Source organism: Siphateles boraxobius, unplaced genomic scaffold (genome assembly GCF_051911475.1).
Source record: "Siphateles boraxobius isolate OS27281-9 unplaced genomic scaffold, OSU_SipBor_1 123, whole genome shotgun sequence".
Taxonomy (NCBI): Eukaryota; Metazoa; Chordata; class Actinopteri; order Cypriniformes; family Leuciscidae; genus Siphateles; species Siphateles boraxobius.
This window is the reverse complement of record NW_027508726.1, coordinates 190,252-208,913: the sequence shown is the minus strand read 5'-3', so window position 1 is coordinate 208,913 and position 18,662 is coordinate 190,252. Positions and strand designations below refer to the sequence as shown.

General features: G+C 37.9%; 1 protein-coding gene across 1 annotated transcript in view; it reads right to left on the bottom strand.

Annotated features, from left to right (window-relative positions):
* Positions 1–577: 577 nt before the first annotated feature.
* Positions 578–18,662, bottom strand: part of trim35-27 (tripartite motif containing 35-27) — a 39,740-nt gene continuing 21,655 nt past the window's right edge. The window contains exons 3-8 of the mRNA XM_077224163.1: positions 9,015–9,507; positions 8,081–8,176; positions 7,778–8,008; positions 6,757–6,779; positions 6,550–6,668; positions 578–3,211 (exon numbers count right to left, since the gene is read on the bottom strand). Coding sequence (XP_077080278.1) covers positions 2,625–3,211; positions 6,550–6,668; positions 6,757–6,779; positions 7,778–8,008; positions 8,081–8,176; positions 9,015–9,407 — 1,449 coding nt within the window. The 5' untranslated portion in view covers positions 9,408–9,507 and the 3' untranslated portion in view covers positions 578–2,624. The remainder of the gene's footprint in view (positions 3,212–6,549; positions 6,669–6,756; positions 6,780–7,777; positions 8,009–8,080; positions 8,177–9,014; positions 9,508–18,662) is intronic.

The following is an 18,662-nucleotide window of genomic DNA, read 5'->3' as shown; positions in this document are numbered from 1 at the left end:
TATTTGAAATTCCAACAATACCTGTTCTGTTGGTTCTGTTTTGCATAATGCTGAAACATTCAAAGCCATTTCACGTGACAGAATCAGACATTAATGTTATGCTTGATTTGCATAACAACAACAACACTTGCTGAAACTGGTGTGTTACAAATACCAGCAGTAGTTCATAGGAATGACTCTATTTTTGTCCATCCAGGAAATCACTTAGATGAGGTCACAGGTGTCGAGTTGACGTCATCAGTTCTGCTCTAATTACTGGCATTGTTGTCGTTGTTAACTGCAGTGTAGAAGCTAAATGCATTGCCTATTAGTAAGCTTGATTTGGATATGTACAGCAGAAACCATGAGAAGAATTATACAGTTAGATTATTGCCTTAGAGCAGTTGGCATGAGATCAGCTTGTAGGCCACAGAGGCACACAAATTAAAAAAGCTCAAGGACATTTAAAGATAAAATGGGAATCCAGTGCATGCAAATCTGGCGCACACACACACACTTTTTAACCAACCACATGGTGACAAAACAGATGTACACTAATAAGCGAAGGCATCATAAGAAGAAAATACTGGACATCACCCCCCAAAAAAACATATATATTTTTAATTTCATTACATCCTTGTTTGTATCATTCAAGTAATAGCCTATGTAATATTTATAACAACATAGAGAATAAAGAATTATGGAATTGAACAGAAGAATGTGCTCTTTCAGACAGAGCAATGTAAGCCTTGTGTTTTGTGGGAAGGGTTCGACAGGGCTCATAATTACAGGCATAAAGCATGTGTTACAATTCACAGATTGTCACGCACGCACATACACACGCACGCAAACAAACACACGCAAACAAACAAACAAACACACACACACACACACACACACACACACACACACACACACACACACACACACACACACACACACACACACACACACACACACACACACACACACACACACACACACACACAATTCTATATATATTCAGTTAAGTTATTTTGTACATTCACAGTAAGTGGCTTTCGGTTCTGCCATAGTTTTTCCCATTCATTTTCTCTATTGGGATTTTAAATGATTTTTCTCCGACACTCTTAGAAGAAAAGATTCTAAATGGAACCTTAAAGGATTCCGTCAGGTGTTCACATATAGATCCTTTCAGGGGTTCCATGGGATCGTTTAATTAATTTTGTTTTAATTCATTGTTAATTTTAATAAAATTGTATTAATTAAACAGCTCATAAATGTACTTTATCATTAGGAAAAAAATGTAAATAACCTGTTAAACATGAAAGTATTATGCAATTATTTAAGAAATTTCTCCATTTGGGCATAAAGCGTTTGGTTACACTTTATGTGTCATTGTTACACAATAAGTATACATTTAAGTACTGAGTAATAATAATCAACTACATGTACTTATTATAGGGTTAGGATTAGGGCTTGGTTTGGTTTAGGGTTAGTTGCATGTAATTATGCATAATTTATAGCTATTACTATAGTAACTATGTGCAACATATGTAACAATTACACTGTAAAATAAAGTGTTACCAAAGCCCCTTTCACACAGTGCATTGATCTCGGGACATTGACATAAAATTCCTAGAGTGCCTTCTGTGTGAACGCAAACACATCCCGGGATTGATGGCGGAACGGGCCCTGTGTGAACAAAAGCCAGGAGCAATCCCGTAAGGGGTGTGTCGTAGTGATGATATCGTGCGACTCTGTTGCTCTTAGAAGAAAGTTTGTGTTCGTCATCAACAAAGAAAGAATGAAAAAGCTGAAGCTGAGATCGTTCGCCAGCTTTGTGGAACGGTACGCGATGCGTTAGTGTACGACTAAATCCGGAAATCATTTCGACGCGTACGTTACACGTCACATCCTGACGTCACGTGTCTTTATGGGATGTGTGTGAACACACTTCCAGTTTCTGGAAAATCACTGGCAGTGTCAATGAACCAAAATCAAACAATCCCGGGACACATTATCCGTGTATTTTCCGTAATCCCTGTGTGAAAGGGGCTCAAGCGTCCTTTAAAATTGAGTCAAGAACCCTAAAGCTCTATATAAAACCCCAGTAACACTTTATTTTGATGGTCCCTTTAACTCATTCTCTTGACTATAAGTAACTTTGCAACTACAAGTCAACTAACTCTCATTAGAGTATTAGTAGACTGTCTGATTAATATCTGCTAATTCTTTGTGATGCTCCTCCAATAGGCAATACTGACTATAACTTATAGTCTATAGTCTATAAGTAACTTTGCAACTACATGTCAACTTATTCTAACCCAACCAGTCTACTAATACTCTAATGAGAGTTAGTTCACATGTAGTCAACAGAATGAGTTAAAGGGACCATCATAATAAAGTGAAACCCAAACCTCACTGAACCTTTGCATGTATAAACCACTCTCAGATAAAAAGGTACAAAAGCTGTCACTGTGGCGGTACATTTTCAAAAGGTACACCTTTGTACCTAAAGAGTGCATATTAGTCCCTCAAAGGTAGATATTGGTACCAAAAGTGTATATTAGTACCTAAATGGTACATATTAGAACCCTTTTGAAGAGTACTGTCTCAGTGACAGCTTTTGTACCTTTTTTTCTGAGAGTGACTGAGCAGGGTTTTTACTTCTGCAGTTCTGCTTGCTCTCCATCACACTGGTCTAGTGTAGACAGTTTATGTCCAGCGACAGACATTTCCACCGGCAAGATGCGCAGCGCTTGAGATGGACACGTGTTACAGAAGTACGGAAACACTCTCTCACTGAATCTGTGCTTGAAGGAAAGGAGATGAGCGTCACTGAGAGAGTCGAAGAACGACAGTTTTCCTCCGTCCCAGTCCAGCTGGACTCTGATGATCTGGATCTTGTGTTTCACAGTGAACGGCGTCAGAAACTCCCCTGAATCGCCTTGTCCGTACGTCCCGTTGTGAAAACCGATGCGCCACAGGCCTGAACTGGGAGGATTGTCTCGTGTCTCGATGGCAGACTCTGAAATCACTCCTAAAGCCCAGGTGGTGTTTTCACCGACCTCGATGTCCCAGTAGTGATTCCCAGAGCTGAAGCCTTCAGAGCCCAGGACACTCGCATAGCCCTCGCGTTTCTCCACGTAACCCAGAGCCGGTCGACTCCACTGACCAAAGCTCACATCGCTCAGATCATCAGAGAGCTGGAGACACGGGTGAGCGGTGTTGGGGTCCAGGACCACAGGAACTATAGAGGACAAGAGATGTTTGTTTATTAGGGGTGTAACGATACATGTAATCGTATTGAACCGTTCGGTACGAGGCTTTCGGTAATCGGTACGCATTAGAAACCGGACGATTCATTGGACCATTTTTCCTGCCGACCAAAATCCACCATCACAACGTTGCGCAACATCAAACGTAATGAAAGCGCTACTTATTATTTTGTGCTTCACGGACAGTTTATCAGTTCGGACCATCAACATCAGTGCAGCGCGAGCCGATCATGATCAAGCGACACTGATATACATAGCGCTAGGAGATCCGGTAAACAAAGCATTTGAATTCGCCACTGAAGTAATAACGAGATATAGTGAGAAATATTCAAATTTCTCCGTTATTAACGGATCAAACAGCGCTGATGAGGAAACCAGGAGAAACATTGTTCCATGAATGAACTAGTTATAGGTTTTAAGTCCACAGATCAGCAACATTCACCATGGATTTACAGTAGTAACACTCACTTAATAACCATGGAAGTTTGGCAAAAATGCTTTCAAGTACATAACACATCTTGTTCCAGCACTTCAAAACTAAAATATTATCATATTTAAATGTTATTTTTAATGTGACGACCAAAACATTATTTGTTCATCCTTCAAATTACCCCCATTTATAAAACGAATAGTTTCATGATGTAGGAAAACTCAGACTTTTTTCTTTTAATAAATAGGACATTTCTCTGGCATTTCTTTCTCTTTGCTGTATCGAAAACCACTCTGCTGTATCAAACCGAACCGTTACACCCCTATTAACGCTTCCCAACCATTGACAGAATTTTCCATCATTTATGAGAGGACGACTAGTAAGTAAAACCTCAAATCACAGTTTTTGTTCTACCCACTTAATTAATAGAAGTGTGAATGTAGTACATTATAGGCTCTGTGTTTATTCCTCGATTAGTGAGGTCAAACAATGAATCTATAGGATCTAAGAAAATGTAATCGTGATTAAACCATAAAATCTCAAAATCAGTGAACAAAAACCATTTATAAAGCTTGGGCTCATTAACATTAGATCGCTCACACCTACGGCGGTTATTGTAAATGAAATGATCACAGATAGTAGTTTTGATGTTCTCTGCCTGACTGAAACCTGGCTTAAACCTAATGATTATTTCGTTCAGACAACAACATAGTGTCGGCCCAGATCCGGCCCACGTCTGGTACGTGTTGAATCCATGTGTACCAGGCGTGAGCCGGATCTGGACCGACACTATGTTGCTGTCTGGCTACTGTCATAAACACGAGCCCCGTCTGATTGGTCTTGGCAGTGTTGTTGTGACTATATATAGAGATATTTTTAATGTTACTCAGAAAACAGGACACAGGTTTAACTAGTTTGATGTGTTTGTGCTAAATGTTTCACTCTATGATAAAAGAAAAAAATCCCTACTATCTCTTGCTTTGGCTAGCGTGTTTAAACCTCCAGGGCATTATGATGAATTCCTAAAAGATATGTGGATTTGCATGTGATCTGTTTCTGATGCAGAACGTTGCTTTTAGTTCATGCATTTGTGATCTCTAGACTAGATTACTGTAATGCATTGTCATTCACTCTCAATAAACAAGATATAACTAGTCCAAAATGCAGAGTTCTTACCAGGTCAAGAAAATATGATCATATAACATCAATTTGATCATCTCTACAATATTAACGGCAGACTGACCGAGCAAGGAGTCAGACACGAGTAAACATCGGACATGCGTTTTCAGAATGGCGAAAAAAACGAAGCGCGCGCGGTCGGAAGAGTCTAGAAAAAGGTAACGAGAATCTGACAGAGTGAGGAACCGCACAAGAGTCCCACTCGCTCAGGCTTTCACTGTTAAAGTTGATTCCTGCGATTATCATGAGAACAGTTGTCAATATCTCACATCATTATCAGGACATTAATAAGCCTACACGTTGTAAATAGTGTAAATGAGCGCAATTCGCAAACTATTGTGATAAATTGCAATAATCATGTCTAACGACATCATAACGGACATTGTTACGAAATCATGCGACGTACATGTAACTTTATTGATGTCATCTGGCATTTTGTAATGTTTACATTACACTCAAGAAACACAAATGAAATTATACAGTAGGCCTAGGCTATAGGCTATTTACTTGTAATTTAGCTGCAATCATGTAAAAACGTTATAAGCCATCAAACGCGGTAGGCTACTTTATTATTATAAAGTGCAGAGACGCTCTGCGTGAGTGGTATTTACGACAGTAACGTTAAATACAAGTACTCTACAGCGACTCTAGGGGGCGCTGTTTGACAAAAACAGAATTCCTGCATAGTGTGCCTTTAAGGCCCTAAATGGTTCAGCTCCTGAGTATTTAACTGATCTTCTATCGCCATCATACACTTTAAGATCACAAACCTCTAGGCTTTCGATAGTAGGCTACCTAGAATATCTAAGTCCACTAAAGGAGGGAGAGCGTTTTCACATCTGGCTCCTAAACTCTGGAATAGGCTTCTCGATAATGTTCAGGGCTCAGACTCACTCTCTTAAATTTAGATTAAAGATGCATCTCTTTAGCCTAGCATTTGTATAATGCATATCATAACTTATACTCCAGTTACAGTATATCAGATCAAATGCACATGATTATCTAAATTGTAATGTAGACACATGCATTTTCTGTAAAGCTGCTTTGAAACTATTATGTATTGTGAAAAGATATACTAAACAAATAAATGTGAATTAAATTTTATTGAATGAAATAATTAAATGATTTCCCCAATTGACGGAATTTATAAAATATATTTTTTATATTTACATATATATCTTACAAAAATATTATTTTACAAATTTTAAATATATATTTTATAAAATAATTTGGACTCTGCAGAATCAAAGTCAAAAGTTTTACCAATTCATGTTCCAAATTTAAAGTTGATATCACAAAAATTTAGCCGCTTAAATGTTTTATACCGTTTTCATAATAGCGCAATGTCCAATTTCAAAACAGTTTTCACAGGATGATTTTTGAGTGTTTAAGTTTTTGAATTATACCCAGTTACTAAAACATCTAATCAAAAAGACATTAAAAATTACAAATATTTGACAATGGGGTCAGAAAAATAAACTTAATTCAAAGGGAAAACAAGATTGTGACCTCATTTTCTCCTGTTTTAAGCATAAACTCGCTTAATTTCACACTTTCAAATCATTTTGCTTCTCCAGTAAATGTATCTTGATTTCAGAATGTTTAGATATTTGTAAAAACAAGACAGAAATACAGAGTATGAGCATTAATATTTGCAGTTTAGTCTTTCAGCGCAAGTCATGTTTTAGTCCTGAGACTCACTGTATTGAGCGACAGCCTTCATTTTCTGCCATACTCCAAACTTCAGATTCCCCAGATGCTTTGCCACATCGATCTGCACTTCTGGAAGCTTCTCTGGACACGGACTGGTGCACTGAGGACTGGGAAAACATCCCTGAATCAGTACTGGTCCTGATGGGAACTCACCATCACAACAGAGAGGCTTTAAACACGGGGTATTTCACTCACCTGTCAGCTGAGCCTTTGTACTTCTTTAAACAGATTTGCATGGCCATGGAAATGACAAACAGATATTATAATTAAAAACAAATCTCATGATTAAAATCAATAAAATTATTATAAATTGCTCATTGGTAAGGGCTCTATTTACAAAGATCAGCTTCTATATCTTAAAGGCACTTAATAAAGCTTAATCAAAAATTAATCAGCTCGTAAACATACTTTATCAGTAAAAAATATAAATAACTTGAAAGAAGCATGCAGTTATTCAAGAAGAGCCCTAGGGCTTTACAATACTAACCTTTTAATGTACAGTAAATATTTCAATTTCAAATAAATGCTGTTCTTTAGAACTTTCTATTTATCAAAGAATCCTGAAAAATGTGCATCATGATTTCCACAGAAATACGAGGCAGCATAACTGTTTTCAACATTGATAATAATCAGAAATTATCTCTGAAGGATCATATGACACTAAAGAGTAATGATGCTGAAAATTCAACTTTGCATTACAGAAATAAATTACACTTTACTATATATCCACATAGAAAACAGCTATTATAAATTGTAATAATATTTTACAACATTACTGTTTTTACTGTATTTTTGATCAAATATTAAAAAAATATTTAAATTGTTCAAATAGTGCAGACATGTTTTTTGTCCAGGCTACTGAGAAATTATGAACATGCAAAAACAAGAGAGAACCAATGAAATATTAATAACTGAATATGTTGTAGTCATTGTGTGCTTTTGTTTGTTTTTTATGCTTTTATTTATCTGTTCACACAGTAAAATAAACCTGAAGCTGTAATTTGTTCATTTTTACCAAAACATTTTGTCCAATTTTAACCAATTTTAGTGTTTTGTTCTTCACTCATATTCAAAACATTAATATTTCATATTTTGATGGTTTAATCAAACTTTTAGTGTCATTAAAAAACAAATTCCCCCTCCAGACATTATTTAAAAAAATTATAATAGTAATTTAGGACCCTGGTCAGAAAGTATGATGTATAATTGTGTTTACCAGCAGGAATGAGATGTTGTTGGACTCGATCTGTTCCTCAGCGATCCTCGCTCGTTCTTCCAGAGATGAGAGTTGAGTGTTAATCCTCTTCATCTGATCCTCGATCATCTTTCTCTTCTTCTCCTCTTCCTCTCTCAGAGCGGTTATTCTGGACACTTTTTCATCACACAGAAACTGATGGAGATGCTCAAACTCCTGCTTTATAAGTGCCTCTGTTTGCTCGGCTTGGTTCTGTAACACAGTGAACAGTTTATGGTTATGGAACTGTTAACCTGTATGTTATATGAATGTATGATTTTTTACCTTGATGTGTTTTGCTCTTTGATTACAGGTGAATTTCTCTGATTTTAAAAGTTTGAGCTTCTCTTGCAAAGGCTTCAGTCTTGTTTTGAGCACCTCCTGAAAAGTTGAAAAGTTTAAATTAGAGAGATATTATATAATGTATCTCAGAAGATGTGAGTGAAGATTGTTGTATCTGTGGCTTGCCTGCAGGATATCTCTGTACATTCATTTGTTGAGAACATCAGGCTTTTAGTCAACCTTTTATAGATCAAAATCTCCCAAATTTAGCTTCTTAATCGTATCTATAACTTTATCTATTGGATTGACAAATGTTTTTGTTACCAATTCCAATTCCTGATACCAATATGTAGAAAGGCAACATAGTACGGATGGGATGGATTGGGATATAGAGACGGACGGACGGACGGACGGACAGATTGATATATAGACAGACATACAGATAGACAGATAGATAGATAGACAGACAGATAGACAGATAGATAGATACTGTAGACAGACAGACTGATAGATAGATAGATAGACAATCTGTGGCAATCAATTTATTTTGATTTTCACCTTATTTAAATATTTTGATTAAAACATTTTTTTTCACAATAATTCAAGTCAGAAGAATGTGCACTATAATATCCTTAAAAAAACGTGGATTTTAAAGCGGACACAGGGAAAAAAATGCAGATTATGATAATATATGAAGTGCATGAATTTCGTTGTATTTTATGAATTACTAAAGTTTTATTTCACGTCTATCTCAAAAAATGTTTTTTTTTAGATATATTTGAAGTTTTGAACTGATCATTCATTTCATAAGCTAAGACAAAATGAAATTAGTTGCAATAATTTGTATAGTTGTGAATGATCAAGAGCAATGAAGTGAAATGAAACGTTACAGCTATTATTGATCATATTCCCAGTAGATGATGATGATGATGAGTACCTTGAGAGCCTCTGCAGCTTCATCCACAGGTCTGCACGCGTGACGGAGGTGTGTGTCAGCGTTCACACACACACTGCACAGCAGACGCTGGTCCTCCAGACAGAAGAGCTGGAGCTTCTCTCCATGAGCGCTGCACATTAACTCCTGCGCCTGGGCTCTGTCCTTCAGGAAGATCTCGCACAGGTTCTTCAGAGCGCGGTTACACGGAGGACGATCCATGCAGAAGTCCGTCCGACACACCGGACATCTCTGAGACACACTGTGCTCCCAGTACTGATCCACACAGGCCCAGCAGAAGCTGTGGGAACACAGCAGGAGCACGGGATCTCTGAAGACGTCACGGCACACCGGGCACTGAAGGTTCTCCTCGAAGTGACACGCTCCGGATGACATTTTTGTTATTTTTTTATGTAGTGTTTCTGTGATGAGGATTTGCTTCTGTGCTCAGTGGAGTTTCGTGGAGAGATTCAAATACAGATGAGCTGTGATGTCACTTAAACACACACACACACACACACACACACACACACAAAACGAGTTATGCCAGTGCATAAGGTTTCGTCAGAATGAAACTCTGAGTGAGCGCATGAATGTATTGTTGTTTTTATCTTTCCTTGTAAAGATTCCACAGAGTTTTTATCTGTTTCCTTTTTATACGTAATTTGGAATTCCGTGGAACACGAGCGTTCGAATAATGACCAGCGAAATAAAAGTTGAGACATGATGGAAATACGGTTTAGTTAGATGGAATCTCGTGATTCATGTGTCGACATGTTGGAAGAGATAATGCAAAACTAACAGGAGACAAAAAAGCAATATATATATATATATGCAAATAATCATGGGTTTATATTACAGCACCACTTATAAGTGTGTGTGTGTGTGTCTGTCAGTGTGTGTTTGTGTGAGTGTGTGTGTGTGTGTGTGTGTCTGTCAGTGTATGTTTGTGTGAGTGTGTGTGTGTGTGTGTGTGTGTCTGTCTGTGTGTGTCTTTATATTACAGCACCACTTGTAAGTGTGTGTGAGTGTTTGTGTCTCTTTGTTATTGTGTGTGTGTGTATATTTATATTACAGCACCATTTGTGAGTGTGTGTGTGTGTGTGTGTGTGTGTGTGTGTGTGTGTGTGTGTGTGTAAGTGTGTGTCTGTGTGTATGTTTATATTACAGCACCACTTGTGAGTGTTTGTGTGTGTCTCTTTGTTAGTGTGTGTCTGTGTGTAAATTCATATTACAGCACCACTTGTGAGTGTGTGTGTGTGTATGTCTCTTTGTTAGTGTGTGTCTGTGTGTAAATTTATATTACAGCACCACTTGTGAGTGTGTGTGTCTGTGTGTATATTTATATTACAGCACCACTTGTGAGTGTGTGTGTGTGTGTGTGTGTGTGTGTGTGTGTGTGTGTATATTTATATTACAGCACCACTTGTGAGTGTGTGTGTCTGTGTGTATATTTATATTTCAGCTCCACTTGTGAGTGTGTATGTGTCTTTGTTAGTGTGTGTCTGTGTGTCTATTCATATTACAGCACCACTTGTGAGTGTGTGTGTGTGTGTGTGTGTGTGTGTGTGTGTGTGTTTGTTAGTGTGTGTGTGTATATTTATCTTACAGCACCACTTGTGAGTGTGTTTGTTTGTGTGTGTGTGTATGTGTGTCTGTGTGTCTCTTTGTTAGTGTGTGTCTGTGTGTATGTTTACATTACTGCACTACTTGTGAGTGTGTGTGTGTGTGTCTTTGTTAGTGTGTGTCTGTGTGTCTATTCATATTACAGCACCACTTGTGTGTGTGTGTGTGTGTGTGTGTGTGTGTCTATTCATATTACAGCACCACTTGTGAGTGTGTCTGTTAGTGTGTGTCTGTGTGTATGTTTATATTCCAGCACCACTTGTGTGTGTGTGTGTGTGTGTGTGTGTGTGTGTGTGTGTGTGTCTCTTTGTTAGTGTGTGTCTGTGTGTATATTTATATTACAGCACCACTTGTGAGTGTTTGTGTGTGTGTCTGTGTGTCTGTGTGTAAATTTATATTACAGCACCACTCGTGAGGGTGTGTGTCTTTGTTAGTGTGTGTCTCTGTGAATATTTACATTACAGCACCACTTGTGAGTGTGTTTGTTTGTGTGTGTGTGTGTGTGTGTGTGTGTGTGCGTGTGTCTGTGTGTCTTTTTTTAGTGTGTGTCTGTGTGTATGTTTACATTACAGCACCACTTGTGTGTGTGTGTGTGTGTGTGTGTGTGTGTGTGTGTGTGTGTTTGTTAGAGTGTGTAATCATATTGCAGCACCACTTGTGAGTGTCTGTGTGTGTGTGTGTGTTTGTTTGTGTGTGTGTGTCTCTTTGTTAGTGTGTGTCTGTGTGTAAATTTATATTACAGCACCACTTGTGAGTCTGTGTGTGTGTGTGCGCGTGTGTCTGTGTGTATATTTATATCACAGCACCACTCGTGAGTGTGTGTGTGTGTGTGTGTCTGTGAGTTTGTGTGTGTGTGTGTGTGTGTGCGTGTGTGTGCGCGTGTGTCTGTGTGTATATTTATATCACAGCACCACTCGTGAGTGTGTGTGTGTGTGTGTCTGTGAGTTTGTGTGTGTGTGTGTGTGTGTGTCTGTGAGTTTGTGTGTGTGTGTGTGTGTGCGCGTGTGTGCGTGCGTGCGTGTGTGTGTGTGTGTGTGTGTTTGTGCATATGCGTGTGTGTTCAAACATAACAGGCAAATAGCATGAACTTATATGCAAATTAGTCGTAACACTACTTAATGTCTTAAGTACTTGTTTTGTATACTGATAGTTTGTGTCGTGAGCTGCTATCGCCTCGGGCTGATGTCACACTGGAAATCACTTTAGAGATAAACATCTGATAAATTAATGCGTTGATTTACTAAATATAAATATGTAATGTAATAATGTAAATGCCAAATAGCATGCAGGGTCAAAAAAATAAAAATAGAAAAAAATATTGACCCACACAACTTTTAATCCTAAACAAAAGCAGACTAAGGATGAAAATAACTATTGGAATAGAATTTGTAGTGATAAATGACAAAAATGCTCTTACATCTTAAACACCAGGGTCACACAAACATACATAAGGAGTATTTCACACACTAATACATTTTTTTAAGTTATAGTTTAAATTATTTAATTTAATAGTATTAATGTATCAGTGTGTCATTGGTTTTAAAGGTTTAATTAATACCTCAAAATCCTAAACTTTTTAAGATTTTTTTCAAGAATTGTGCATTTTTATGAACTTTTTCTTAACTTCTGGATCCAGCCCCATAAAATTCTTCTTAAAGGGACAGTTCACCAAAAAAAAAAAAAAAAAAAAAAAATGATGTTATCATTTACACACTCTCATGTTGTTTCAAACCTGTATGAGTTTCCTTCTTCCGTTGAAGACAAAATAAGATCTATAACAGTTGGACCCACTGACTTCCATAGAAAAACAAAAATACTATGGAAGTCAATGGCTATCTTCAACTGTTTGATTACTGACATTCTTCAGAATATTTACTTTTTTGTTCAACAGAAAAAAGAAACTGAGCAACATGAGGGTGAGTAGGCTAAATGATGACTACATTTTCTTTTTTGGGTGAACTATCCCTGTAACTGCTATTTTCTTCTTAATTTCTTACTAAGGGAATCAATAATAAAAATACTCATGACTTTTTAGTTTCATAATATTCATTTATCCGTCTAGCATTGCTTTAAAAAGTCAAATAATGCTTCTAGATTCTTCTGAAAGTTTTCACAGAAAAGTGGGAAATAGAGGTCTGCACTCCCGCGGGACCCGCGGGTCGCGACGCAAAACAGTGCGGCGCGGGACAAATTTTGAAAGGTCATTGCGGGAGCGGGCGGGATGATGAGGTGCACTTGCGGGTGCGGGAGGGAGGGATGATACGCTGCACTCCCGCAAATTAAATATGAGTGTAAAGTAAAATTTATAAATGATTAAAGTAGCGTACATAATTTGTAGTTGTGAGGGAGATTCTGATTGGCAGCAATAAAAACGTTTTAAGCAGCCTAAACTTGTGAATGTTGTCGGGTAGGGCGGAGCCTAATCTCACACACACTTGTTTAGAGACAATTCCTTCCCGCTGCTCCATGTTCGAATTCGAAAGCTAGTTCAAGTTCAAAATAGACAGCATGGACGAGGAACAGAGCGCCTCTAGTGCTTCAGATATAGGCCTAAGCGCTTCAGATGTAAGTACTTCTCTAAAGAAAGGCACATTTACTACAAAAACATCACGAAACCTCAAATCAGACATTTGGCAGTCTTTTTCGGTTGTGCATGACGGAGAGGGGAATCAACTACCTTTCGCCTGCTGCGATAAATGCCAAAAGGTGTTAACATACAACGGACACAAATCTGGAGCATCAGGCCTGAAGCGTCATGTATGCACAGTCTTGAAAGAACAAAGATTGTTGGAGTTCAAGGGAAACACGTCGAAAGTGTCAAGTGCTCTAAAGGCGAAGACAATAGACAAATGTGTGGACTTTGTTTCTGCTGATGACCTCCGTCCATATGACAGCATTGCTGGTGAGGGATTCATTCAGTTGACGCAGCATTTGATAGACACGGCAGCCACAATAGGCAGATATGATGTGAGAGATATTCTGCCTCATCCAACAACTGTGTCACGCCATGTAGATGACAGGGCACACAGATTTAGAAGGGGTGTTGTCGATGACATGACTGAGACAATTGTGCTGTGACAACTGATATTTGGACAGAGACATATAAAAAAAATTCTTTCCTGTCAGCCACCATACATTACGTCGATTCAGACTACAAGAGTGCTATTTTCTGTCCCATTTGAAGAACGCACTCCAAAGACCGGTGAAAATATTCGGGCTTTATTATTTCAGAACTTAAGAGTCTTTGGAATTGATTGTTCGCTTTTGGGAAAGAAATTTGTTTTTGTCACGGATAGAGGAGCTAACAAGGTGGCCTCTTTACGTGGGTTCACTAGACTGAACTGTAGTGCACATGTACTGAATTCAGCTCTCGCACATGCTCTCTCACCTGCTGTGATGAGCCAAGTCCCCGAAGCGGCCCAGCTTATCAGCAACGTGAAGAAACTGGTCAGCTATTTTAAACATTCTGGCCTGCAAGTCAAGCTGGGGAAGTCTCTCAAACAGTCAGTGGAGACACGATGGAGTTCGACTGTGGACATGCTGGATTCTGTCTCACAGAAGTATGATGAGGTCACAACAATACTGCTGGATAATAAGCAGTATGACAAAGTAGGCTGTATCAATAAAAACACTCTTGGATCCCTCGTGGCGTTTCTCAAACCCTTCAAAGACGCAACGAATGACCTGGAGTCGGACAATACGGCATTAAGTGCGGCGCTTGTTCTGCCTTGGTTAAGTTAAGAGAGCATTGTGAAGTGGCCAAGGTTGACCCCCTACTCAATGCTATCGCATCTGCTTGTGTACAACGCCTAGACGAACTGTTGTCACCAAGTAACCTTGCTCCAAATGGAATTAACATGCTCTATAAAGTAGCAACACTGACTCCCAAACTGCGTCAGCTTAAGATGGTCGATGAAAATGAAAGACAATATGTGACTGAAGCTGTGAAAGAGCTGATTGAGGACTTAGGGTTTCATGTCCAAGCTGAGGAAAATTCTGAGCCACCTCCACCTAAAAAGGTGACATTTCGTGATTTTGAAGAATGGGAAGATGTAGGTGCCACGTGTACTGACTCGCAGAAGTCTGTAGATTCCGACATAGTGGAGTATTTGAAAGTCAAACTGGATGGATCCGAATCACAACAACCCAAAGATATCCTCCCGTGGTCGAAGAAATATTGCTTTGAATTTCACACACTTTCCAAACTGGCACGCCATGTACTATGTGACCCAGCGGTCTATGTCACTACTATGTGACTTGTGGTCGCATACTGGAGCAAAGACGCAGTGTGCTGAAGCCCTCATCAGTAAACAACCTACTTTTCCTTCATGGTTATTCAAAGAACCCGATATCCTAAGCAGCAGCTGCTTCTTTTACCTTTATTTTGATCATTTTCATTTAGACATGCTGGTAGCGACCTGCTGAGTTTTTATTTTTATTCTTCTTATTATTATTCATATTCATATTATTAAAATTAAAAGGTAGGCACACAGCCTATTTTCAGTTTAACACCTGCACTGAGCGGCTCAAAGCCCAAATAGTTTTTAGTCTCAATGTTTTAGTTCATGGCTAGCCTATAATGTGACAGGAACATTATCTAATTATAGCTATATATTAGATAGATAATAATATTACCTAATCGAATATATTTTTGTTTTTGGTTACTGTTAGCTGTTAGTACTGTTGTGAATATTATGCTGTACGTAATATTGGACCGTTTCGTGTTTTGTGATCATATTTTAAATGTTTAAATGGCCAGTGATATAGTGAAGTCTATAATATAGTAGATAAGAATTATCCGTTTTGCAAATGTTCCTATGTGTAGGCAATGCCTAAGGCTGTTTTTATGTTACATGTTAAGCCCAGTGGCGTCATGCCCATTCAAAGTGAGGGGCACGTGCCCCCTCAGATTTTTCCTCCCTGATCATTTTTTTGCCACAACTTTATTCCTATTATGCTCCATAATTACAAGAGCCTATAACGACTCAAATGTATTCTTCTGGATGTGTAATAAATCGGTCAGCATCAGCCCGCCCCTTTTTCCTAATATGGTGTCTGTGTATATCAAATCTAGAGCGCTACGCGCGTATCGCTCTAGAATCTTTGCTGTGTATGTTCAAGCAACTCACTCGTCTCGCACGTTGAGCTGGCAATGTTTTACAGATGGTCTTGAAGTGGTAAGTGGGCAAAGCAACAAATCGGCATTGAATTAGTTATCGGATGATATTAAAAGGTAGTGGGATTTTTTGTGGTTGACCTGGAAATTTTAACTTGATTAAAAAGTTATGGATTTGAATGGGAATTCAGAGCATTAACTTAAGTTGTGTCAGTGTAACGTTATCGATAGCTAGCCTAGTCTAACCGTAAACTATTTGGCTAACGTTACTGCCTGCCATACAAAGCCAAGAAGCCATAGTAGGTTAAATGTACAAGTTACAAGTTACTAGCTTTTCTGTTAGATCATAAATTACTCTTTACAAGTTCCTTATTTAAAATATAATAATGAGCAATGTAACTACATTATTTCAATGATTTTACTAAAGTAATGTTACATATTACATTTGATTTGATTACTTTTTTACATTTCTGTCAAATATGAACCATTTTCAAATAAACGGGGTAGTGTTAACCTTATTCAGCACTGAAATCTATCAAACTTCTTTCAAAGTACTTCATCACATATTAATATTAAAATAACTTAATTTTAGAGCACCACAAAGTCAGACCTCAGCACCTTTATGTACCTTTAATGTAAGATCGTTCTTAGGTCACATACCAATTCAAAATCATAACATAAAAACTGCAATGGTACTGTTTTTTAAAATCATGTGTAGTAGGCCTAAGTGTACAGTAAGTGTGTGTGTAAACATGCTTTAATGAAGTAGACTTCAAAAGCTTTTCAATTTGAGCTTACAGTTCTTTCATCAACCTGTCTTTTACATAAACTTACAAAATAGATACTTTAACTTAGTCCTCAGATAGAGGGTTGCTGCTAGCTCAGTTAAGGTATTTCTGTCCCTCCCAAACTGCATTGAAATGGTATGTTTAGCAGCCAGAATTTAAAAAAATTTCAGGGGGAGAAACCCCCCGACCCCTCCTAACATAATCCATATCACCCGTCAGAAAACAATTGCAACGTCTCAGATTGTGCCCCCTCAGAATTTGGCTTGCATGACGCCCCTGGTTAAGCCTAATGGAATTTGGGCCGATTAATGTTTATCTTTGTTGGCGTTAGTTACTGATGCCTATTTAATGTTTTGTATGGTTGAACATATGCAGGGTTACCAATAAATATGTTACCAAGTATTGGTAAGGAATTTTGTGCGCACGCATTTTTTTCCCCAAGACCTTTTGTATGACAGAAAGTGCGGGCGGGAGCGGGACATTATATCACAGATGCGGACGGGAGCGGCACTAAAAATGACAAATCTTTGCGGGAGCGGGCGGGAGCGGGACTGGACACTGCGGGAGCCGGCGGGAGCGGGTCTGAAAATTGTGTCCCGCGCAGGTCTCTAGTGGGAAATCTTTTTTTCTTTAAAAAAAAGCTCCACCACATGGATGGTTGCTATTGTTTATAATGTATTTTTAACAAGTTTAAGACTTTGGGTTAGTAATCTGAACAAGCACCTTGTAAAATCATAGCAATGGTTATGCTTAGCAAACACAGAGATTACAATTTAACTCCACTGTCCACTAGAGGAAGCTATTGTATAGCATTTAGCCTCATTGTGACTTTTGAAAGCTGTGTGTTATAGGACCAAACTTCCCGGAACTTCTTTCTCAAATATAAATTAGTATGCATGACCCATGTCGCGTACTTGCATACTTCTGTAGTGGGTGGATTAGGCCTGTCTATTGATGTGATGTAAAAGGAACCAATTATCAGTGACATTCAACCTCCGGGTGTGATAATGGGAACTGTGGAAACAGGAACCAGATGTAATTAATGGCCCGGTGTTATTATGGCCTGTTGTAAGAATGACAACAGTGATGCTGAACTTGAAAAGCTGTTTCCTATCGATTTACACGCCTGCCAATCTTGTGTTCAGGCCAAGACAAGATGTGCTGCTTTATTTGTGTCTGAGTGCAACATGCAAACAATATATGCTACAAAACTAGGTATTATACTGTATACAACAATATTTGCATTACAATAATGATAGACATGCAATGCAAAAAAGGAACTATTTCCTCAATATTTTTGTCTTGTTTTTCAGTAAAATATTAAAATTTCTTAAATCAAGAACACTAGTAAAAAAGACAAGATTTCTGAATATGTTTTTTAGACTGTAATTTGTTTAAACATTTATTTGAATGGTAATTGTAAATTTTTCTTTTTGAAAAATGTCTTCCCTTAGATTTTGCTTGTTGACAGCCATGCCTTTAACTGCAGGTGCGTTCTGTTCACACTATGTCATAATTACCGTAATTATGAGATTTCAACGTTCACATCCTTGTAGTTACGACTTGTAGGCTGGATTTTTTTTGAGAGCTCAACTTGTACCATTTGAGCCCTTCATTTTCATTTAGGCATTGATAGTGTTGCCATAGAAATACATAATTCCCAGTCTTATGTTAATTACGACATGGCGTGAAAACAGCATGGGACAAATTACTGATGACTAACACTATTATATGATTATTCAGTACTGTTTATCTGTAGAAATGCAAGTTGTATGTCCTCGCTCCATTCATCTCTTTACCCAATAATTTTCTGTCTATTTTTATCTAATAAAAGGCAAAAAGCCCATAGATAAAGTATACAAATATACTTTTATCACCACCAATAAAATAATAATTATTCTAATTATAAAAAATAATAAAGAAAAAATAATAGTAAAACAGTTGACCTACAGTTTAAAAAAATAAGTCAACATATTACAATCGACTCTGAACAACATGATAGCTGCAGAATAACCCTCTCATGCATGAATTATGTTAATAACCTCAATCTTTTCCCTATGTGTTTTTATTGCTGCTTGGGCATGAAAAACAATATCTGAACTTTTTTTAAACACATTTTTC